At 40.2% G+C, this 19,492-nt stretch overlaps 1 protein-coding gene and 1 pseudogene across 1 annotated transcript; both read left to right on the top strand.

Moving 5' to 3' along the window:
* The first annotated feature begins 97 nt into the window (after positions 1 to 97).
* On the top strand, positions 98 to 14,075 carry LOC138200563 (dysbindin-like). The gene is made up of 4 exons (XM_069153388.1): positions 98 to 355; positions 11,804 to 11,956; positions 12,036 to 12,179; positions 12,625 to 14,075. The coding sequence occupies exons 1-4, from the start codon at positions 313 to 315 to the stop codon at positions 12,858 to 12,860; spliced, it is 576 nt and encodes a 191-aa protein (XP_069009489.1). The 5' UTR covers positions 98 to 312; the 3' UTR covers positions 12,861 to 14,075.
* A 75-nt stretch (positions 14,076 to 14,150) lies between these two features.
* On the top strand, positions 14,151 to 19,420 carry LOC138200171 (B-cadherin-like; annotated as a pseudogene).
* The last annotated feature ends 72 nt before the right edge of the window (positions 19,421 to 19,492 follow it).

A 19,492-nucleotide genomic window follows, 5' to 3' on the forward strand; every position in this document is an offset into this window, starting at 1 on the left:
AATCCCTCCTTCCCTCTTCTCAATCCCTTCCCCGCTGCTCTCCCTCAGCTCCTCCCTCCTCCCTGTCATTGGTGAGCTGGCCATCTCCACAGAGCCACAAACTTGTTCTTGCCTTTCGTCCAAGTGGCTCAGAGTCCACGTGGGGAAGGAGAGCAGCAGGGTGGCAGTTTGCATCAGTCCCCCCGGAGCACCTCGAGTGAGCGGAGGAGCTTGGAGATGCTCGTCAGGCTCTCTGCTGAACTCTCACAGGGCTGACCAGCCACCACAAACTCATCATCTCTGACTGACTGTAGCTGACAACTTTCCAGCAACATGAGCTCCTCATCAGCCAACCTGCACCGCAAACGCCTGCCCTGTAAGTGATTCTAAAGCTCCTCTATACTATTTGCAAAAGCTCATCTTTTAGCACAGGTGGATATCTTGAACTCACGTTTGCTCTATTAACAAACGTTATTAGACATAAAGCAGGACTTAAGAGAGGCTAACATTCCTCTCCATATTTGGTTGTAAGAAGCAAGTAACACACTCAGCCTGAACATTTAAGGCAAGTTTGTGTGTGCTGTTCGCTCAACTGTGGGTCTATGATGTTCAATGATATATTTGAATTAAACCCAACCATTGCCGCCACTTGTTTTTATTTTAATCTACATTTGTCCTCTTTAACAGCGTTTAACACTGTTCAAAGTAGTCAAATGTGTGTCAAGCAAGTGAAGAGAATGTAAAAATTAGCATACTATCTTTGCATTTTATCTATTTTTGAACAAAATGTATTTACAGCTGTGTCACTACGAGGCATGAACTGTGTGTCTGTGGGTGAGTGTCAGATATGATGGTAAAGCCGGTGTGACAGCTCAGCCGGTTAGTTAAATAGGTGCCATTGTATTGATGCTGCCTGAAGTGACTGGTCCAAGTGCTGCGCCAGCCAGAAATCAGACAGGAATGTTGAATCATCACCCTGAGTAATGTTCACTAATTCTAAGTGAATAGGTCACACACTGTGCAGAGAAATAGGGATGTATTACCGTACACACACACACACACACACACACACACACACACACACACACACGCACGCACACACGCACGCACGCACGCACACACGTGCATACTTAGGAAAGCTTGGATTGGGGCCACCACACAGCTCCAGAGAAAGATCTCTTATTTCTAATGGGATTGCGCCTGCAGATCTCATCAGAGTTGACTCACTGCAACGGGGTCTGGAACCTGTTTCACAGACAACCCAGATAGGACCCAAAATTGAATTAGTCCCACTGAGATCACTGATTTCATGAGGCTAAAAAGGATCAGGGCTGTGACTCCAGAGAAGACATCTCCCATCTATTGCTCTGCCCAGGCCTGCGTAGTTCACTCTGTCTTGTTTTGATCATTGTGGGAAAGTGCCAGAGAGAGCCGGTGTGCTGTGGAGTGACGGACTGACCAGCTGTTAAGAGCATGCTACAGATACATGTGTACTGAGTGAATAAGGAATTGTTTCTATTCTCCATGTTTTTTTTTGCTTAGTCCCATTGGGCCTGACCCAGATAAGACTGAGGAGGTATAGATGCTGTTTAATGAGCAAATTAGATGGGCAGAAATCCCTATCATGTGCTGTCTGTAACCCATAATTGATCAAATTCTGAGGGATTCATACAGTGTGCATCTCTGCTATGTTGCTTTGCTTCTCATTGGATCTCAATATATAAGCTAGAAGAGAGACAAATAGGACCAAATGCAACAACCTGAAGAGGGTGTAAGCCCAAATATATAGAGGTGTTTTTCTTAACCTCTTCCTACAGAAGAGATTCTTTTGAGTGCTTAGAGCAGTAGCTATTGAACACGCCGGGGTTATTTTTGGTGAAATAGAGGGTTTTAACAAAATGGCTGTCAAATTCTGTAAAAGACTCATTATAGGCGAACAATTTATTCATTTGCTTAATTTTTTTTATTTCATTACCTATGTTAACAAGTTAAAACAGCTACCCAGCCTGCTCTAAAAGTTCTGTAAAGATCCTGTAAAGTTTCATCTGACTGGATTTGGGTTTAATTATATTGAATAATACTGGCACTGTCATGCTAGTAGATGTTACACAATAACACACAATAACAATAATATACAAAAGAGTTTATTTTTTAAGTATTGGTGGTTGCTGTCTTTTTCCAGCAAAGCCGCAGACACCACAAAGTAACATGTTATGCTCAACAAGAATACTGGCATGATCATTGCTCACCAATGTGAAAGGACCTCACATGATGCGATAACAGTGATTATTCTATTACAAACAATGCCTCACGCTACACATGCTAAATGTGTGTTTGTGTGTTATTATACCAACAGATTTGCATGGATGCCTGCATTAGATTCCTATCAATTCAACAGTCTAAGCTGTGCAGCCCTGGGGACTCAAACCAGCTCCTCATTAGTTTTCTTACAAATCCATCTACTCACTGCTCAGCTGAATCCTCCGTGCACATAGAGAGTAAAATGTCTTCAGGCATACAATGAGTGCCAAGAGCCCTACAAAGAGAGACAGCAGTAATTTATCATGTGAATACTCTTTCCAAATGTGTAAAGCATGTGACACAAAATCATTTGTTTGGTCAGTTAATCACTTTGTTTACTGGGGAGAAGATGTCGCTGGGAGAAAACTGATTCATCTGACAATCCAAGAAAAACGTGGGAAATTGAAGCTGCTGTAATATGTATGTGCTGTATAGATTGTTTCACATCTACAGTGTATTGAATGACTATGTGTGTTGTGGGATGGCTGGTATCCCGCAGAGGAATGTAACCTGACCGTTCCCCTCACCTCCACGTAGTGTTTAGATCATTATTTTGGTTTTAAAGCTGCAGCTTTACTAGTTTCATTCACTCTCTCAAGTCTAACCAAGAGTTGAAACTATTCATGTGTTAATCCATCAGCAGAAGATAATCATCTATGTCACAGTCAAAACACTAAAAACAAACTCTTGCAGGTTAGAGTCTCTTCTAGTAAATTTGTTTGGGTTTAGAGTTGATTGGTTAGTTAAACAATTGAGTTAACATTTCACCTTAGGGTCAGGAAAATTGTTGTGGGCATTATTGTCTGTTTTCTGACAGGTTATGAACCAAACTTTAAATTGATTAATCAAGGAATAAAGAGATTATGAAATAAAAATAGAGCTGCATAAAGCTGCAGTCCTTAGATATAAAGACCGACTGCTCACAAACTGCTCAGTTCAAACGGCAGACAAAGTGTGGGACTGGCTGGGAAACATGAGTGAATGAGGTATTTTTCTCAGGGGTTGGAGGAGACCAAAAACAGAGCAAAAAGATGGTGGATATTGGAAATACATTGATCAGTTTGACACATTACAATTGAATGCTAATGTTACTTTTTGTATATGATGGAAGCACATGTTCACCATAAAATACTTGAATGGTGATGACGTGTCTGTTGCCTTGGCAACACGTTTCTGCTACCCCAAAGTGACGAGGAATCAGCTACAGCAGGAAAGCTCATGAAGTGCTTCTAGAAGGATACACAGTATAGACTATATATGTACAATATACTATATATACATTTAGATGTAGTTTATTGTACAGGATTAATCAAGGAAATGAGAACAATAACAGACATTTTTAATTGGTTTATGTGTGGCGATTTCAGTTTCAAGTTTATCAAAAATAAACAAGAAATACAGTTCTATTACAGTTGCAGTGGAGTATTACGTTTCGCTAACTTTAATAAAAAAATAAAAAATTTGTTTCAAACATAACGAACCCCAAAGCATAAAGAGACATTAGTTGAGCTTACAGTTACACAACATATCAGATGAGCTCGAGTTCGGCTTTAATATTGGTCTAAATTCAGTTATACTTGAAATTGATCACTTCTGTTTTTTGTCACTGTGAAAATATTCAGTAATTAAAACTGTAACAGTGATATGTGGCCCTCGCATGCTGCACGTCAGGGGCATACTTCAAAGAATGAAAAAAAAGTCATAAAATAGCATGTCGTTCAAAATATGAAAAAAGTCATACTGTAGCATTTTGTGCAACTTTATGGAAAAAAAATAAATCATACAATAGCATGTCGTCGAAATTATAAAAAAAGTCATACTTTGCATGTCGTCCAAAGTATGACTTTTTTTTTGTCATAATTTGTGGTATAGAATGTCTACCAAAATATGAAAAAAAAGTCATACTATAATATGTCGTCCATATTATGGAAAAAAAGTCATACTATAGCATGTTGTCAAAAATATCTAAAAAAGTAATACTATAGCACGTTGTCCAAAATATACCAAAAAAAAGTCATACTAAGCATGTCGTCCAAAATATGAAAAAAACTAATCCTATGACATGTCGTCATAGCATAGCACTTTGTCAAAAACATTTTTTTATGGTGTCATAAATATGAAAAAAGCTATAATTTAGCATGTCGTCCAAAATATAACAAAAAGATTCATACTATAGCATGTCGTCCGTTTTACATCATGGACTATATGCATAAGTTAGTCGTCAATATTTAGGACGACATGTTTTACTTTTAGGTTATTACTTATGCAGGAAAATGCAAATCCCTATTGCGTTGCCTGCCATAACTTGAACGGAAGTCATACTTATAGCATGTCGTCAGAAATAGCACAAAAAAAAAATCATACAAAATGACAACTAAATTAAAAATGGCAGACTTCATGTTAAGTTTAGGTCTACATGTCCACCGAATTTCGTGCATGTAGGTAAAACTATGTGCAGTTTAGGACGCGCTAGTGAGCCATTTGGCCACGCCCACTTGCAAAACCACTACAATACGTCAATTTACGCCACGACTGACACAGGTTCCAAGTTTCAAGAGTTTTTGAGTATGTTAAAGGCGCAGAAAAGGCAATTAAGTTTAAGGAACAAGAATAATAGAGAAAAATAATTCCTTGAAGAACAATAGGGCTTTCGCACCATTCGGTGTTCGGGCCCTAATAATTGCATCTTTGCTGTAAGTGCGACAATACATCATAGTGACATTGCACTGGGTCTTCCAAAGCTTATACAGCAGCTGCAGGCTACCCTGCCTCAACACACAGAGGCAAAATGTCCAAACCTTCTCATAGTTCTCTCGGCTGAGATGGAAATAGCTTTAAACCTCCCTCACAAATATGAGGAGAGGCAGTGAGGCTTTTACAGGGAGAGCAGCGAGAGAATGCAACATGTGAGCATGTGAGGATTTAATAAGTGTCTTTTAGACAGAGAGCATGTATTCAGTCAGCATTCACTGGAAAAGGGAATGTTTACAAATTTCATAATCATACAAAACAGTGAGGGGATTTTCTGTGCTCAGCTGTGTTGCCATATCCTTTATTAGTCTGTTGGCAGTCATCAGAGCAAACTCAGTGCAACTATTTGCTTTAATATAATGCAGTGTTTAACTTGCTGATGCACACAGTGGACATTTTAGCATTAATGGCTGGTTGAATTTCTTCAATAATAGAAAATAATCTTATTCTACTGTTTGATTAATAGCCTTTCTGGATGAGAGGATTTGTACAACATGGCTTTGTCAGTATTTTGTCATCTGGTGAAGCCTTTCGTGTTCATCAGAACTCATGACAGTCTGCTGGTGGGCCTTTGCAGGGCAGTGGGACAGGCCACTGACCTACAAATAATCCTATTGTCAGTGTAATCCAATCAAGAGGGAAAGAAGGACAGGGTTAACACTGATGTCATTGTTGTTAGAAGGTGTTGGACAATACTTCATCCCAGCAACAACAGCCAAATATATTATGCAAATGAAAACACACACACATATGCATGCTCTGAGAATATAGACCAAACAGGCGTTCAAACACACATCAACAGCTGTCATAAATAATTCATTGTCCTTGCAGCTGCAGCCCAGGACATGTCAGTTTTTGGAGATATAACAGAGAGGGAGATTAACCAAAAATACAAGTGAGAAAAAACAGAGCAACTATAGTCTCCAAAAATATTCTTTTCCCTTTTACAAGTGTGACCACCTGTCTGTTCCATTTCAGCTCAAGGCATTTTCTCTCTCGAAAAAGAAGAATATACGAGCAAGAAATGCATTGGTTTTTTTTAAAATTGTAGTTGCTCTAATAGAAATCCGTAAGAGAAATGTCCTTACAGGGACCTTCAGTATATGCTGATCAGGATGTGATGAAGCCCTCAACAGGATGTTTTTTTTATGGTAGTGATATATTAGTGCTGCAATTAATGGTTTCATCTGTGCTGCTGCTGTTAGGATGAATCTTCCACCTGTAGACAGCCTGTGGCTCCATCATTATTCATGATCACTGAGACACTATTAATTACTGGAAACGCAATGATCCACTAATGACCAGCTGTAGACTGTTAATAGCCTACCGATTCTGTTAAGGTCAATGTTGTGCTTGAAGGTAAATAAGACTGTCAGATAATGAGCACCCAGAACTCCCTCCACAAACATTTTAACTAATCCCTTTCCCATCATATAGATGCTTGTACTCCTCCCATTTAGCCTTTCTGCAACTCGCCTCCCTGACCTCTCCTCGTGCTCCTTCATTGCCCTGCTTCTGCACCCTCTCTTGCTCTCTCTTGTCGCAGTCGGGAACATGTTCACTAGAAATAAAATATCTCTCCTCTGACAAACTAAAGTGTTTGGATGGAAAGGGCAGCCAGTCTGTTCTCTGTGGTCAAACAAGTGTTACCTCAGGTCTGTCTCAGTGTTCAGAAGTCAGCAATGCCGTAACCATTTATTTGTTATTCTGTATTTATTTGATCATTTATTAAATCTCGTAATTAATTATTTAATTTAATTTCTGTGATGAATTTAATATTTATTCACATATTTATTCAAGTAACTGCTAATTGCTACGTTTCTGTAATAATGTCTGTACTAATTTAGAGATGATGAAAAAGATGTTTTTGTCCTCCGTGCTGAGACTCTTGTTTACACAGGGAGTAGGCTTTTTTACTTTCTCTTGGCAGTCTGCTATTTAAATCTAATGGTGGGAAGGCTGAGGCAACACATGGTGGTATGTACCACCACCAGAGCCATTTAAACAGTGATGACTTCATCCATTTGCTTAAGGAAACAGCTTCCCAGGAAAAGCCTCAGCTTGGTTGAGAATCAAACTGAGAGTCTGGCAAACTGCTGTATAATCAAAGCTGAAGAGGAAATGATGGTTCCCACTGGTGTTTCTGTTTAACTACTGTTTTCTGAGGGGTTTTAGCTCATGCTGCTCTGACAACTAAAAACAACTGGTTCATCTGGAGAGGCTGTTTACTCTGCTTTGTGCTGCTCTGACCTTCCCTTTCTTTGTCACAGGGGAACCTGCCTGTTAGCTCTCATTTTCATTGAACACGGTGATGGGCTAATGGCAGCCTGTGGGTGACACCAAGCCCTCCTATCCTGACAGATCAATGTGTTGCATCCACTGTTTGTGCAGTTGGTGCTTCTAAACTGGCATCTCAAAGGCCTGTCCTTGAAAACATGAAAGAGGCACATGACATGCAGAAGCAAGACAGATACAAAGGGTGGCCTGATTTGTTTTGCATAAATGCACTGGCAAACAAGAACATGTGCTGCATTTAGATAATAAGATTTGGTCATACTGAATAGATTTGTCTTTTATCATGTGGGGAAGATGCATTGCATTTCTTGGATGCTGTGTCAGTCTTTTGAGAAGTCTGTCTCATCATGACACAGTTTTCATGGAAATCTAACAAAAGCATAATATAGGGAGTCCTCACAATACATGCAGTTACACTCATGTCTTTAATTTAACATCTTTTCATTGGCTTGTAAAGCTAAATTAGCTTTATTTGACAAATTATTGGCTGAGATGAGATGTATTCACTGTCCACTTCATTCAAAATGATTTCCTGTAACTGGCATCATGGCTAAGGAGTGCAGTTCAGTCCCGGTCCCTTACATCTCTGCCTTTGTCTAGCTCTGAATGGGCTCTTTCTCTCTCTGCTGCCCGAGCGGAGGATCTGGGTTTGTCTTTATGTGGGGAGGCAGAGTGGCACGCAGACATGTCCGGCCTGCTCGGTCTCTCTATCTCTCCGTCTGTTCCAGTCATTCTCCTTGTCCAGCTGGTCTTGAGTCCTGATCTATAACCTTTTCTTCCTCAAGTCCCAGGGCACTCAGAGAAAGGAAGGAAGGAAGGGAGGGAGGGAAGACAGACAGGACAGAGAGGGAGATGGAGAGAGAGACAGGCATAAAGAATGAGCTAGACAGCAAGGAAGAAAACAAAAAAGAAAGAATAAGCTTGAAAGAAAGAAAGAAAGAAAGAAAGAAAGAAAGAAAGAAAGAAAGAAAGAAAGAAAGAAAGAAAGAAAGAAAGAAAGAAAGAAAGAAAGAAAGAAGGAAAGAAAGAATGAATGAATGAAGTCAAACTCATACATGCAGGCGGTTTTTCCCTCCGTCCTCTCACTTGTGAGCATCGGGCCCTTCTGACATTTTGCGGTATGAAACTAAAGACTTTGGGTTGTGGAGGGGCTGCAGCAGACTGGACATGTGATCCCATCAGCTGTGGACACTGTGGCCAAGCTTTTCTTTTGACAGAGGATTTTCCTTTGTGAATAGTTGTGCTAATCAGAGGTCAGAGGGGTTGTCTGCGGCTAGGGAAGCCGTATCGATCAAGGTGATTCACTGGAAAAAAGAACTGGATAGGGAGGCAAAATCAATGTGAGGACATACATCTCTAAGCTAACCTTTAGCTCTCAGCGGGCCTCAGCCTTTAAGTAGCAACAATCAATGCCATGCTCAATCAGTGTTTAACTGAGCAGGAAAAAACTTGAGGATAAGCAATTTAACTAAACCTGTCGCTAAATTTGGAAGTCATAATTTTTTTCCAGTGCAAACACGCTATTTAACTGCTGTCTGCAATTGTTTTGAAAAATAAAATCATTCATCCACTACAACTCCAGTGTTTTCTCTAACATGATGTCATCAGCTGGTCACATTAAATGAGGGGCTCTTGTCATCTAAACACTCACATCAAACAGACTGCTCCTGATTGTAACTGACGTCTTGCTTTGTCAGCGCTGCTCCTTTTTCTTCCTGAAGGCTCTGAAGACAGTAGCCTTTGTGATTGTGTGACAGTGCAATGAGAAGAGTGTACCACAGACTCACAACCTCAGACATCCACAGATAGAAATGCAGGAAAACAAAATACCAGCTTGTAAAAATACCCTGTCCACCTCAGGGTACCACTTTTTTTGTGAGATTGCAGGGCAGCTGCACCTGTCCAATCACACTGACTGCACTGTCAAGACTCCCGCATTGCATAATCATAATCATAATCACATCACCTCCTGTAGGGAACTACAGGCAGTGACGCCTGCTCTCCGTCTCTGGTAAAGATGTGATTGAAATTATTTAAAGTGGAAGTGAGTTGATTTTACACATCAAAGTATATGTGAAAAAAGAAACACTGTAAGGGTCGTGTGGCTCACAAAGCACTGCGGAAAGTCCAATAAACCTTTATCACGGCAGACATTTTAGCTGGTCATAGCAGGAAACGAGCAGAAATAAGTGATAATGTTAGAAATAATAAATCTACTTCCAGGGTGCTGGTATGTGAAATCCTGTCCAACATTATTAAAAGAAGTGCAATGCAACTCGGTTTGACTTAAAAGTATACAATCAATAAGGCACACTTGTTGACTCCAAAAAAATAACTGTCATTATGATTGTCTTTGTTTGGACCTTATAACAGAGGATCAAAACTAGGGACCTAAAAAGCAAGAGTGGAAGAACCTGGATCCAAATCTTTGTCAACATCTCCTGCTCTCCCTGAAACTAGAACAGAAGACATGGTAGAAAAGCACTGATGTCCATATGACCAAGGAAGTAAATGATGTGTTACTGATGGATGAACATAAAGTTAGTCATTAGGCTGTAAGCAGTATTGATGCCACTTCAGGGTCTTTATGAGTGGAGTTTTGGATCTGTGAAAAAGTTGTCACGCTAAAAAAAAGTATTAGGGCATATAAAATGTAACTGAGCTGTTAGATTAGGTAAGAAAGAATAAATATGAGAAAAAATATCAGCACAATGTGATCCAATATTTCAGTCCCATTGTTTGTTCCCACAAAATAAATAATCAATGTGACAGTGCAGATATTGTTAACTCATGAATGTATTTTGTTTTCAGTCTTTGGGCACTATTGTATTTCTGAGGTCTGTCTACACTTGGTACTGTAAGCCCATAGGTGGTGTCAGCTGGACCCTGGGGTTTGGATCGTCCTCTTCCTCTCTTCCCTCCGAAGCTGTCTGCCTGTGTGACTTCAGAGCCAGCGCAATCCCTGCAACCAGGACGCAGGCTGTCAACCAGGGGAAGAGCGGAGCTGCAGTGACAGCCTCGTGTCATGCCGCCACAACAGACATGTGCCCGGGCATGACTCATGGGGGAAGCTGCGCTGATGCAGCACTCCGAATCACCTGTTACTTCTTTTTAGGGCAACTCTGCAGTTTTGGGATTTACAGTGATTGCAGAATTTGCAGCATTTATCAAGTTTTTATAGCTCATCATGAGGACATTAAAGAAAGTTTGTGGCAAAGTTAGTTTCTTGAAATTGTCAGGAACAACCAAGAATTCCGGGTATTCCTGGTAAACATCCTAAGGCGGATGTGTTTCAATACATCACTCACTGGTGTATCTATAGAACTGCTGTGACTGCTGCTCTCAACACAGACTAGATATTCCATTAATTAGCTCAATCCCTGCCTACAGGTTGTAATAGCTGTGCAAAACTCTGACACCACTCTCATGAGTGCGCAACATATGGATCCTAAGTATCTGATTGCAATATTTCTTAGTGCATAAGTATATTTATTGAAATATGTAACATAACTTAATTTGAAAACAAGTTTGCTTTCTTGCTGATAGTTTGATCGGATGAAGAAAAGAGAATCTCCTGAATCTGTGGCCAGGATAGTTTTTTCTCCTAGATTCTAGTCTTATTTTAAGTTTACCATTTGTTGGCTTCAGGTTCACATTTAGCACGCAAATAAGTGAGTTGAAGTGATCATCTTATGCATCGCTCCTTTCTTGATTCAATGTATCTGAAAATGTTCAATGTCCTTGTTCAATGGCATGTTTTTGTATTTTTTTTTTTTAAATCTATTTTTATGTTTTTCCTTTCTTTGTATTCTCAGATAATGTCTGTTGCTCAGAGATGACCGTTTGTCTCTTTATCTTCATTTCAAGTGCTTTTTCCTTCACAGTCATAGGCTCTGATGTTTACATTATTTACTGCTTACAGCATTTCCCTCAACATTTTGTAGTCACACTCTGCGGCAGTTCACCCCTGCTCTTGCTCACATTCAACCTGCACTCAGCTTTATTACAATGATGCTGGTGAGAGGGGAAAATGGGATTGTGTGGTATCTTAAACAAGAGTAATTTATCAAGCGACCTGACGGCTTCCGTTTACATAGAAAGCAACATTTAAACCACAAAATAAAATACGAGTGGAAAATGGAGAAGCTAATGGTTATTATATCTACAATATTTTATTGTTCCTCCAGATTCAAACAAATTCAAACAGAGTCAAAAGAGAACAATCCACTTCCTTAGTCTCATTTACAGCTCAATGTCTCCCCCTTCTGGCTACCAACGTTTGACCCCCGTGTGCCTGTAAAGTGGGTCTTGTAGTTCTGTGTACCCCACCAGATGATCTCAGACCAGCACACCTACTTCCAGACTGGGAAAACTAGTCTGTGAGGTGTTTGCATCCTTACCTACTGTCTGGCCTCCAAACTCCAGGTATCAACTTTTAGGTGAACTCATATCTCTCTTCCTGTATTGTGATTGCCAGCAGAGACAGAGCGTGGACAGAGGCTCCCAGATGTGGACGCAGCGCAGCAGCTCAAGCTGAGAGAGAGACAGCGCTTCTTTGAGGAGGTCTTCCAGCATGATGTGGACGTCTACCTGTCCTCGGCGCACCTTTGCATCAGAGACTACAAGAGACGTGAGTTGGACTGATAGAATTTCAAATACACATTCATACACAGATGGACATAATATCATTGCCTCCCTACTGTTTGCAGCTCCTATTGGCAGCGTCTCTTCTATGGAGGTGAATGTGGACCTGCTGGACCAGATGGAGCTGATTGACATCTCTGACCAAGAGGGTTTGGATGTCTTCTTCAGCTCAGTGGGAGAGGAGGGAGTGCTGGCATCCCCACTGCCAGGTAGGGAAACTAAACAAACATCACACAACTCGGCATCATGCCAAAACACGTAATACACCAGTCCACTACTGCATGCTGTGTCTTGTCTTTTTGCCTTGCAAAGGAGTCAAAAACAATGGGGTCAGTGTTTCTATAAATAAATCCAAGTTCCTTTCTCAAGGACTTTAAGTGTGGACTTCTGGATTTGATCCATCGAAATTCAACCTGCCTTTCTCTGTGGATATTTTTGCTAAGTGACCTCTGTCACATGACCCTCGTGACATGATGAACTCTGGTCATACGTGCGTGTACTTTTCTCCCTGAGGCGAGGCAAAACGTGACACTGACACAGTATCCTCTATTGGACTGGCGGATGTGTTATAAACTGTGGTGTGATAGTGGCTGGATCACAGGAGATATAACAGCACAACTGCACCTCTAGCAATGTTTTTGTCTGACTTTTTAGTCCAAGGAAACAACAACAACAATGAGGAAGCCATCAGTAATGGACCCTTTCGACATGTCCTTGAGAGTCTTGATGCCAAGTCACGCATATCCTCTACATCTTCAAACTCCTCCTCGGACAGCCAGGCGACCAATGCCAACGGGGAAGGCACCCCTGTGGTCGGATCAGATGATGAGGACACACACACCAGCACAGTCAAGCGGAGAGCTGCGTCACCAGAGATAAATGAGGTTTAAAGTCAGAATCCATTCGACTTCATAGGATCACCCTCTCCACAGAAGATCTCCGCCTGCAGCACGGAAACACCTCAGCTCGGGACGGGAGTGAATTTTGGGATGAGCGTTAATGAAACACGCCTCTCAACTGCGACTGCCTTCCACAAACTTAGCACTGCTTTCAACCTTTTCTTTTCAGTTATGAATGGTTAGTCGTGTTGTGCGTGTTTCAGAGATGGTTTCCATGGACTGTAAATATGGAGATTTCCTTTCAATTCTCCATTCCTGTTTGGGCATATTTTGAAGGACACGATTTGTAACTTGTTTTTGACCTCCAAGGGGCCGTAATTAATGACTTATGAGTTTTAACACAATGTGGGACCGTAAAGCAACGACAGGAATAAAAAATAGATGAAGCATGACTTGATCTGGTAAAAGATGGCTTCTGGTTATCAAATGTAATGTTTTTAAGAGCAACACATTGTCCTGCCAATGCAAATGTATGGTTTTCTAGCCCCAATTTTGACCCTTTTTTCCTTGTAACTATAAAGGAAGAAAAATGTTTTCATGTGTCCCTGAGAGTCAACAAAACATTTCCTGGTTATTTCAAGCTTTTTGGGTGAATGTAAACAAGTGCTTAGCTGCATCCAGACAGCAATTATAAAAGATGCTTCAGGGGAAGCTCCAGGTTGCTACGACTAGAATCCACTGGGGCAGCCTCATAAAAGAACTCATGAGAAGGCATAAACAACCTGAAGTTTGCAGAGAGCTAACACCCCATAGTGTTGGTTGAATCACATCAAATAGTGAAAAAGTGAAAAGTTTCTCAGTCTTTGAAAAAAAAAAAAAGATGATTGTTGCGCAAATACTACACGCTGTGGGTAAATAACCTTAAAACAAATGTATCAAAAAGTCAGGTCACTGTAAGCATTGTTAGATTATAAAGAAAACCTGGTAAGCAAACCGTGACGTGTTAAAGGGTACTGGTTGATTATTGTGATTATTATGTTTATGTGTGTGTGGGCATGGAAAGCAGAAGGCAGGGTCCTCCTGCCTGTCTGCCTGAAAGCAGTCAGTCGTCACACACTCTGAGTTGGATGAACTGACAAGCATCATGCTCTGCTTCTTCCTCTTGGTATGTGTAACACTTACCTTTTCACTCTCTCTGTATTTACTTTCAAATGAATGCTAGTGCTCAGTTTTATACATTTCTGATTAAATCTAGAATTACTTAAACATGAATCTCTCCTTATGTTTTTTTTACATCTTTGAAAAGTGACACCAAATATTATCTCAAGGTGTGTAAAATGGTTGAAAGATTTTGATTATCTTTAATAATCATTCCTTTAACTTTTCTGAAAAAAGATTATGTCTTCTGTCCCAGTCTTATTTCTGTACAAATTCCTGTGCATATACACCTTATAGAAACTGGTTCACCAACTATGACTCGTATACAAGTTCATTCCCCAGTGAAGGGATGACAGAATTATGCAGTCCTGCCCATGGCTGTGAATAAACATTCCTACATTGCACAGTCCAACATTGTAAAGATTGTGCTATTCAGGTTTGGCTGGCTGTTTGTTTTTCAGGGTTATTACTTTTCAAATGCAATGTGCTCAGAGCTGCTGAGCCATCACAGAAGGACTTGGATCATTAATTCCTTCGAGATTGAAGAGGGGCATCCTGGGCCCTTCCCTTATGTGCTGGGAATGGTGAGAAAATTAAAGAAAACTAGTCAGACTTTGGAATTTGTAATTCCAACAGAAAAAGTGATATACTATTTTTTAACCTCAACTACCAAATTTCTAGTTTACACACACCAGATATTAATATTAAATATATCTTAGGAATATCAGCGCTTTAATAATTTGTCTTGGACACCTGCCATCATTTTCTTGAATCATTTTCACTTCTATCCAACAATACATTGCACATCAAAAGTTCTTCATCATAGAAATTGATTATTTAATATAAATCTCAGATTTTCAAAAGTTGACTGCAAAATGTTTGATGTTTTGTTGTAGATAAGTGTTGACCACAAGTATCAAATGTACTTTGAACTGTATGGGGAAGGCGTGGATGAGGAGCCAAAGGGAGTCCTCTCCATCCACAAAGAGTCTGGCACCTTATATGTTCACAGGGCTGTTGACTGTGAGGAATACACATTGCTAATGGAAAGACTCAACACACATTGTACACAAACTGGGACTGGGGATGGATAACCACTTTCTAATACTGCTGTAAAATAATTCTGCCGTCATTTGGGATGCAAAGTTTGTCATACACTACTTACTTATATGTAGTTACTGGTGCTGACTTAATGAGTTTGCTCAAGAAACACACTGAAAGGTGCACAGGCTCAATGCTCTAAATACTTTAACTGAACGATGAGGGATTCTGGGTAATCATGGGTGTTCATTTAAAAAAAGATGTAATTTTTTTTTTTTACATTTTATCATACATCAAACTTTGCACTTTTGACAGTATATCAGAAAGGGATATTTCTGAATGCATAGTGGATATGTAGAACAATATGGTGAAAATGATTTTGAGTTTGTTGCACAGCATTATTTTTTTTTGCCCATATTAAATTCATAATATCCGGTATTTTAATCATATTGCTTGATGTTTCCACTTGTAGCTCAAATTTGAGGCCAGAAAGACAGATTTCTCCATTGGCACTAAATTAGGAGTTGAAGTTTCCATATGGGACATCAATGACAACCCACCAGAGACCAGAGAGGAACAACAAACTCGACTTTCCACTATGAAACCAAATCTGTGTCTCCAAACCCTCCAGACACTGAATTCTCTATCAATGAGTTTAGAGCAATCTCAATGTTTGGATCATGAGGCAAGAATCTCTTTTGTCAGAAACACATCAGATATACAGAAACTCCCAGACCGGCAGTGGCATTTCATGTTGTGCGAGAACTTGACTTGATAAGAGAAACATGATGTATTTATGCAGTACAGAATGCTTGCTGTCTACATGTAAAGTTTTTTTGTTGTTGTTATTGTTTCTTAAACCTCAGCAGATTAATTAAAATGAGATGTAGGGTGATTTCAAGGAATATTTGTGTCAGTGACGACAGATTTTTTGCAAAAATTACATCAATATGCAATAGATTTCGACATAATAAACAAGTAGCCGTCCAGTGATAAATAAAACTAAATTAAAACAGTAAATTTTGTGCGACAGGATATTTTAAATACTGTATCTTTTTTTTAATTTGCCTTTAATTGTAACCGTCTTTATTTACTTGTGTTAAGGTGGCTGAAATGTTTAGTGCCAGTGGAGGCCAAAGACCACAGTGACGTAGTCAGCCATGTCAGGGATGGCAACAACCACTGTCTTATCATCATTACATTACATTACATTTCATTTAGCTGACGCTTTTATCCAAAGCGACTTACAATAAGCGGTCAGCGGTCAAACCATCTTGGCTTCTCACACACACACACACACACACACACACACACACACACACACACACACACACACACACACACACACACACACACACACACACACACACACACACACACACGTAACCTGATGCTGTTGTACAGTGCATACAGAATTGTTGGGTGAGACATGATGCTGTTGCTACATGAAATTCTATACAGTGGGTGAAAAGAAGAGGTTGGCTGACTGTGGCCTCTTTAATAAACTGGGATTCTGGAAATCACAGCCCACTACTAGAGTGACTGGTCAAATCACCATTGAGTCCAGAGGTTCCAGGGAAAGAACTTTTATTCAAACTTAGTTGGTCATATACAGAACGGATTTGGCGGAATAGTCCAAGTGAGCCTGGCCTTTTCAACAGTGGGTATTAGCAGACACCTGTTTGACCTTTTCCAATTAATGTTAGAAAATAAATTAAAAATGCACCGCATTATTAAATTAAAAACTAAAAAAAGACAAACTCATATTTGAGTAGGCCCATTGAATGTATTCACACTCAGTTTAAAACCTATGCATTCTATACATTACAATGACACCCACCTCTATTCTGACATTCAATTACTACATACATGTTTACTCATCTTGCATTTGACCTTGGTATTTTTTAATTCGATTCTATAATTATTATTACAAAAAAAAGATTTAATATCACATATAATACTTCGAACCATTTTACAAATATGTTGTAAAATTTCAGCATTTAGACTTTGAGGAAGGGGCTCATCTCAGTAGAAAATGAGGTGTCATATTTCTCCTGTAAAGTGAAGGAGAGGATGTCCTCTGGCCTCTGGAAAGTTGACTTCAGCAAAGGCGATGATCCTGGTGCAGGTCAGCCCCATTCGGTAAAAGTCATCATCCAAGTGGAAGATACCAACGATGCCCCAGTGTTCAACGCGACTGTCAAAGAAGCTTTGCTGGAGGAGAATGCACCCATGGGAACCTGGGTGGAGAAAGTGACTGCTCTGGATCCTGACTCCAGTCACGCAAGAGATTTTGTGTAATTTGGATTATACATCCAACATGTTTGAGCTCTAATGTGGACACTTATGTTAAAGTGCATTGTATTTGTCCACAGTTACAAGGTGGGAAATGATCCTGCTGGCTGGGTGACAGTGAATCCCCACACAAGTGACATCACTACAGTGAACACACCTGACAGAGAATCTCCTCATGTCGTTAACGGCCTCTACACCATCTTACTGCATGCAGTTGATGATGGTAAATGCACACACAATATTAGGAAAAATATCACTGAGATGCTTTATGACATTATCTTTTTATGTTGGACAGGTAATCCGCCTATGACAGGCACAGCTACAGTGCAGATCCATGTGATTGACCAGAATGACAACGTGCCACAGCTAACAGTGGACTTTGTGGATGTCTGTGTGTCTTGACAGCCCCTCCAGCCTTTGACCGGATCAAAAGCCCTTCAGAGGGCCTTCCATGTTTGAACTGTTGGGGGATGTCAAAGGAGAATGGAAACTGAATCCTGCATATGGTAGAAACAGCTTTGCTATGCAGTGAAACATGACACAAAAAAACATAAAAGCCATAAAAATACAGTGAATTTTGTGATAATTTCTCACAGGTTATACACTGCTGGCCTGGTGAAGGAGCCTAGTGTGTATGCTGATATACACACAATTGATGTGAAGATCTCTGACATGCAGGGGAAGTTTGGTGTTTACAACCTCCGTGACACCCAACTGTCACAGCCGCAGAGACACTGCAATAAAAGCTGCCTCCGTTGATGTAGGCATAGTGTTTGCCTCACTGTTGTTACTTCTGTGTAAGGACTGGAAACACAGCCTTTTCATTCAGCATTGGAGTACTGTGATTTATACTCAGATTACTCACTGCAAATTTAAATTTGTCATCCAACAGTTCTGTTGCTGATGGCAGTCATTCTTTCGGTCAAAATGAAGTTCAGCAGTTTGCCGACTGGTGATTCAGTTGGAAACACCATACTCCCATTAAACACTGAGAAACCAGGAACAGACTGCCAGGCTGCCACTTAGAAACATTTGCATACAAACCAGTAAGCCATTTTGATGCAAATTTCATTGACCATTTCATTTTCTTTTAAAGGTACCCAACAGTGTCCCGGCAGTGTCTACGGATAAGAAGCTCCACGGGCCATCTAACTGGCAAAGTCTGCATAATAGTGTGAAAAACACATTTTCAACAAAGGTGAGTACGGATGGAATGTCAAACATTTTCCACATGTTCAACTGTAAAAATTAGGTCCGTGTTATATTCTTCAAATTGTTGGTGAAGCACAGATATATTTTTTTCACATTCTTCAGTGAAAGCATTCTTTGTAAAAATGTAAGACTGCCATTCTGAATGTGTGAAAACCTTCACCTCAAATGATCTAATGTCATTCTCATCAACAGGATGTGGAGCAAAGCTTCATCTGCAAACACTTTGGAAATGAAAGGGAGGAGGGAACGTCTTTCCTACCAATTCAGCAACAATTGGAACCAGGTAACATGAATTCATTGAAGGTCAATGATATCAGTCAGTAGTAAACATTCAAATAACTATTTGGTCTTTCCTCAAATCTCAAACAACCAGGAGTTTTCCAATAACCGATGGCCACAACTGCACTCAGCAGGTAAAATACCAGTGGTTCAGTTTGAGCTTTTTGTTACTTTGAGGCAGGGGCTGAAGAAACGAAATCTCAAACTTTTGTGTAGTTTGTGGACACGAGTACTACGAATTTCCTGCGCAAAAAGAACTCCTGTTATGCGACTGATGCGGTTCTCTTCGTTCTTCTTCATCAGGTTGGCAGTATTGTCTTGCCATAATGTCTACTCTGTAGCAACAGTAAAAGCACGCACATTTATTTTCACTCACCTTTTTTTTTTTAAATTTTCTTCCCTGTACAGAGGCTCACTTCACTCCAGGAGACAGAAATGGATTTGATGGACTACGAGCCTCATCCCTATGCAGAAGAGGGGGACTCTTACAACTTCTCAGTGAGAATATCACCGTTCCTGACAAGGATTCATTTCTGAAAGTGCTGGAAGACCTGGGCCCAAGGTTCAACCATTTGGCTACCATTTGCAAGCCACCACAAATTATAAACAATGATTTCTGTCTGTAGTCAACAAATGCTTGATCTGTGAGTGAGGAATGTTTTTTGGTAACATTTAGAATCGATAACATTTTTGTTTGT

Source organism: Embiotoca jacksoni, unplaced genomic scaffold (assembly GCF_022577435.1).
Source record: "Embiotoca jacksoni isolate LCO1_2020_lvr unplaced genomic scaffold, fEmbJac1.0.p SCAF_1, whole genome shotgun sequence".
Lineage (NCBI taxonomy): Eukaryota > Metazoa > Chordata > Actinopteri > Embiotocidae > Embiotoca > Embiotoca jacksoni.

What these genes read in the sequence shown, in the direction of transcription:
- LOC138200563 (XM_069153388.1), top strand. Translation starts at nt 313, where the DNA reads ATGAGCTCCTCATCAGCCAACCTGCACCGCAAACGCCTGCCCT. An exon ending in GCACCGCAAACGCCTGCCCT is followed by an intron (nt 356 to 11,803) that starts GTAAGTGATTCT and finishes TGTGATTGCCAG; the next exon opens with CAGAGACAGAGCGTGGACAG. An exon ending in GCTGGCATCCCCACTGCCAG is followed by an intron (nt 12,180 to 12,624) that starts GTAGGGAAACTA and finishes CTGACTTTTTAG; the next exon opens with TCCAAGGAAACAACAACAAC.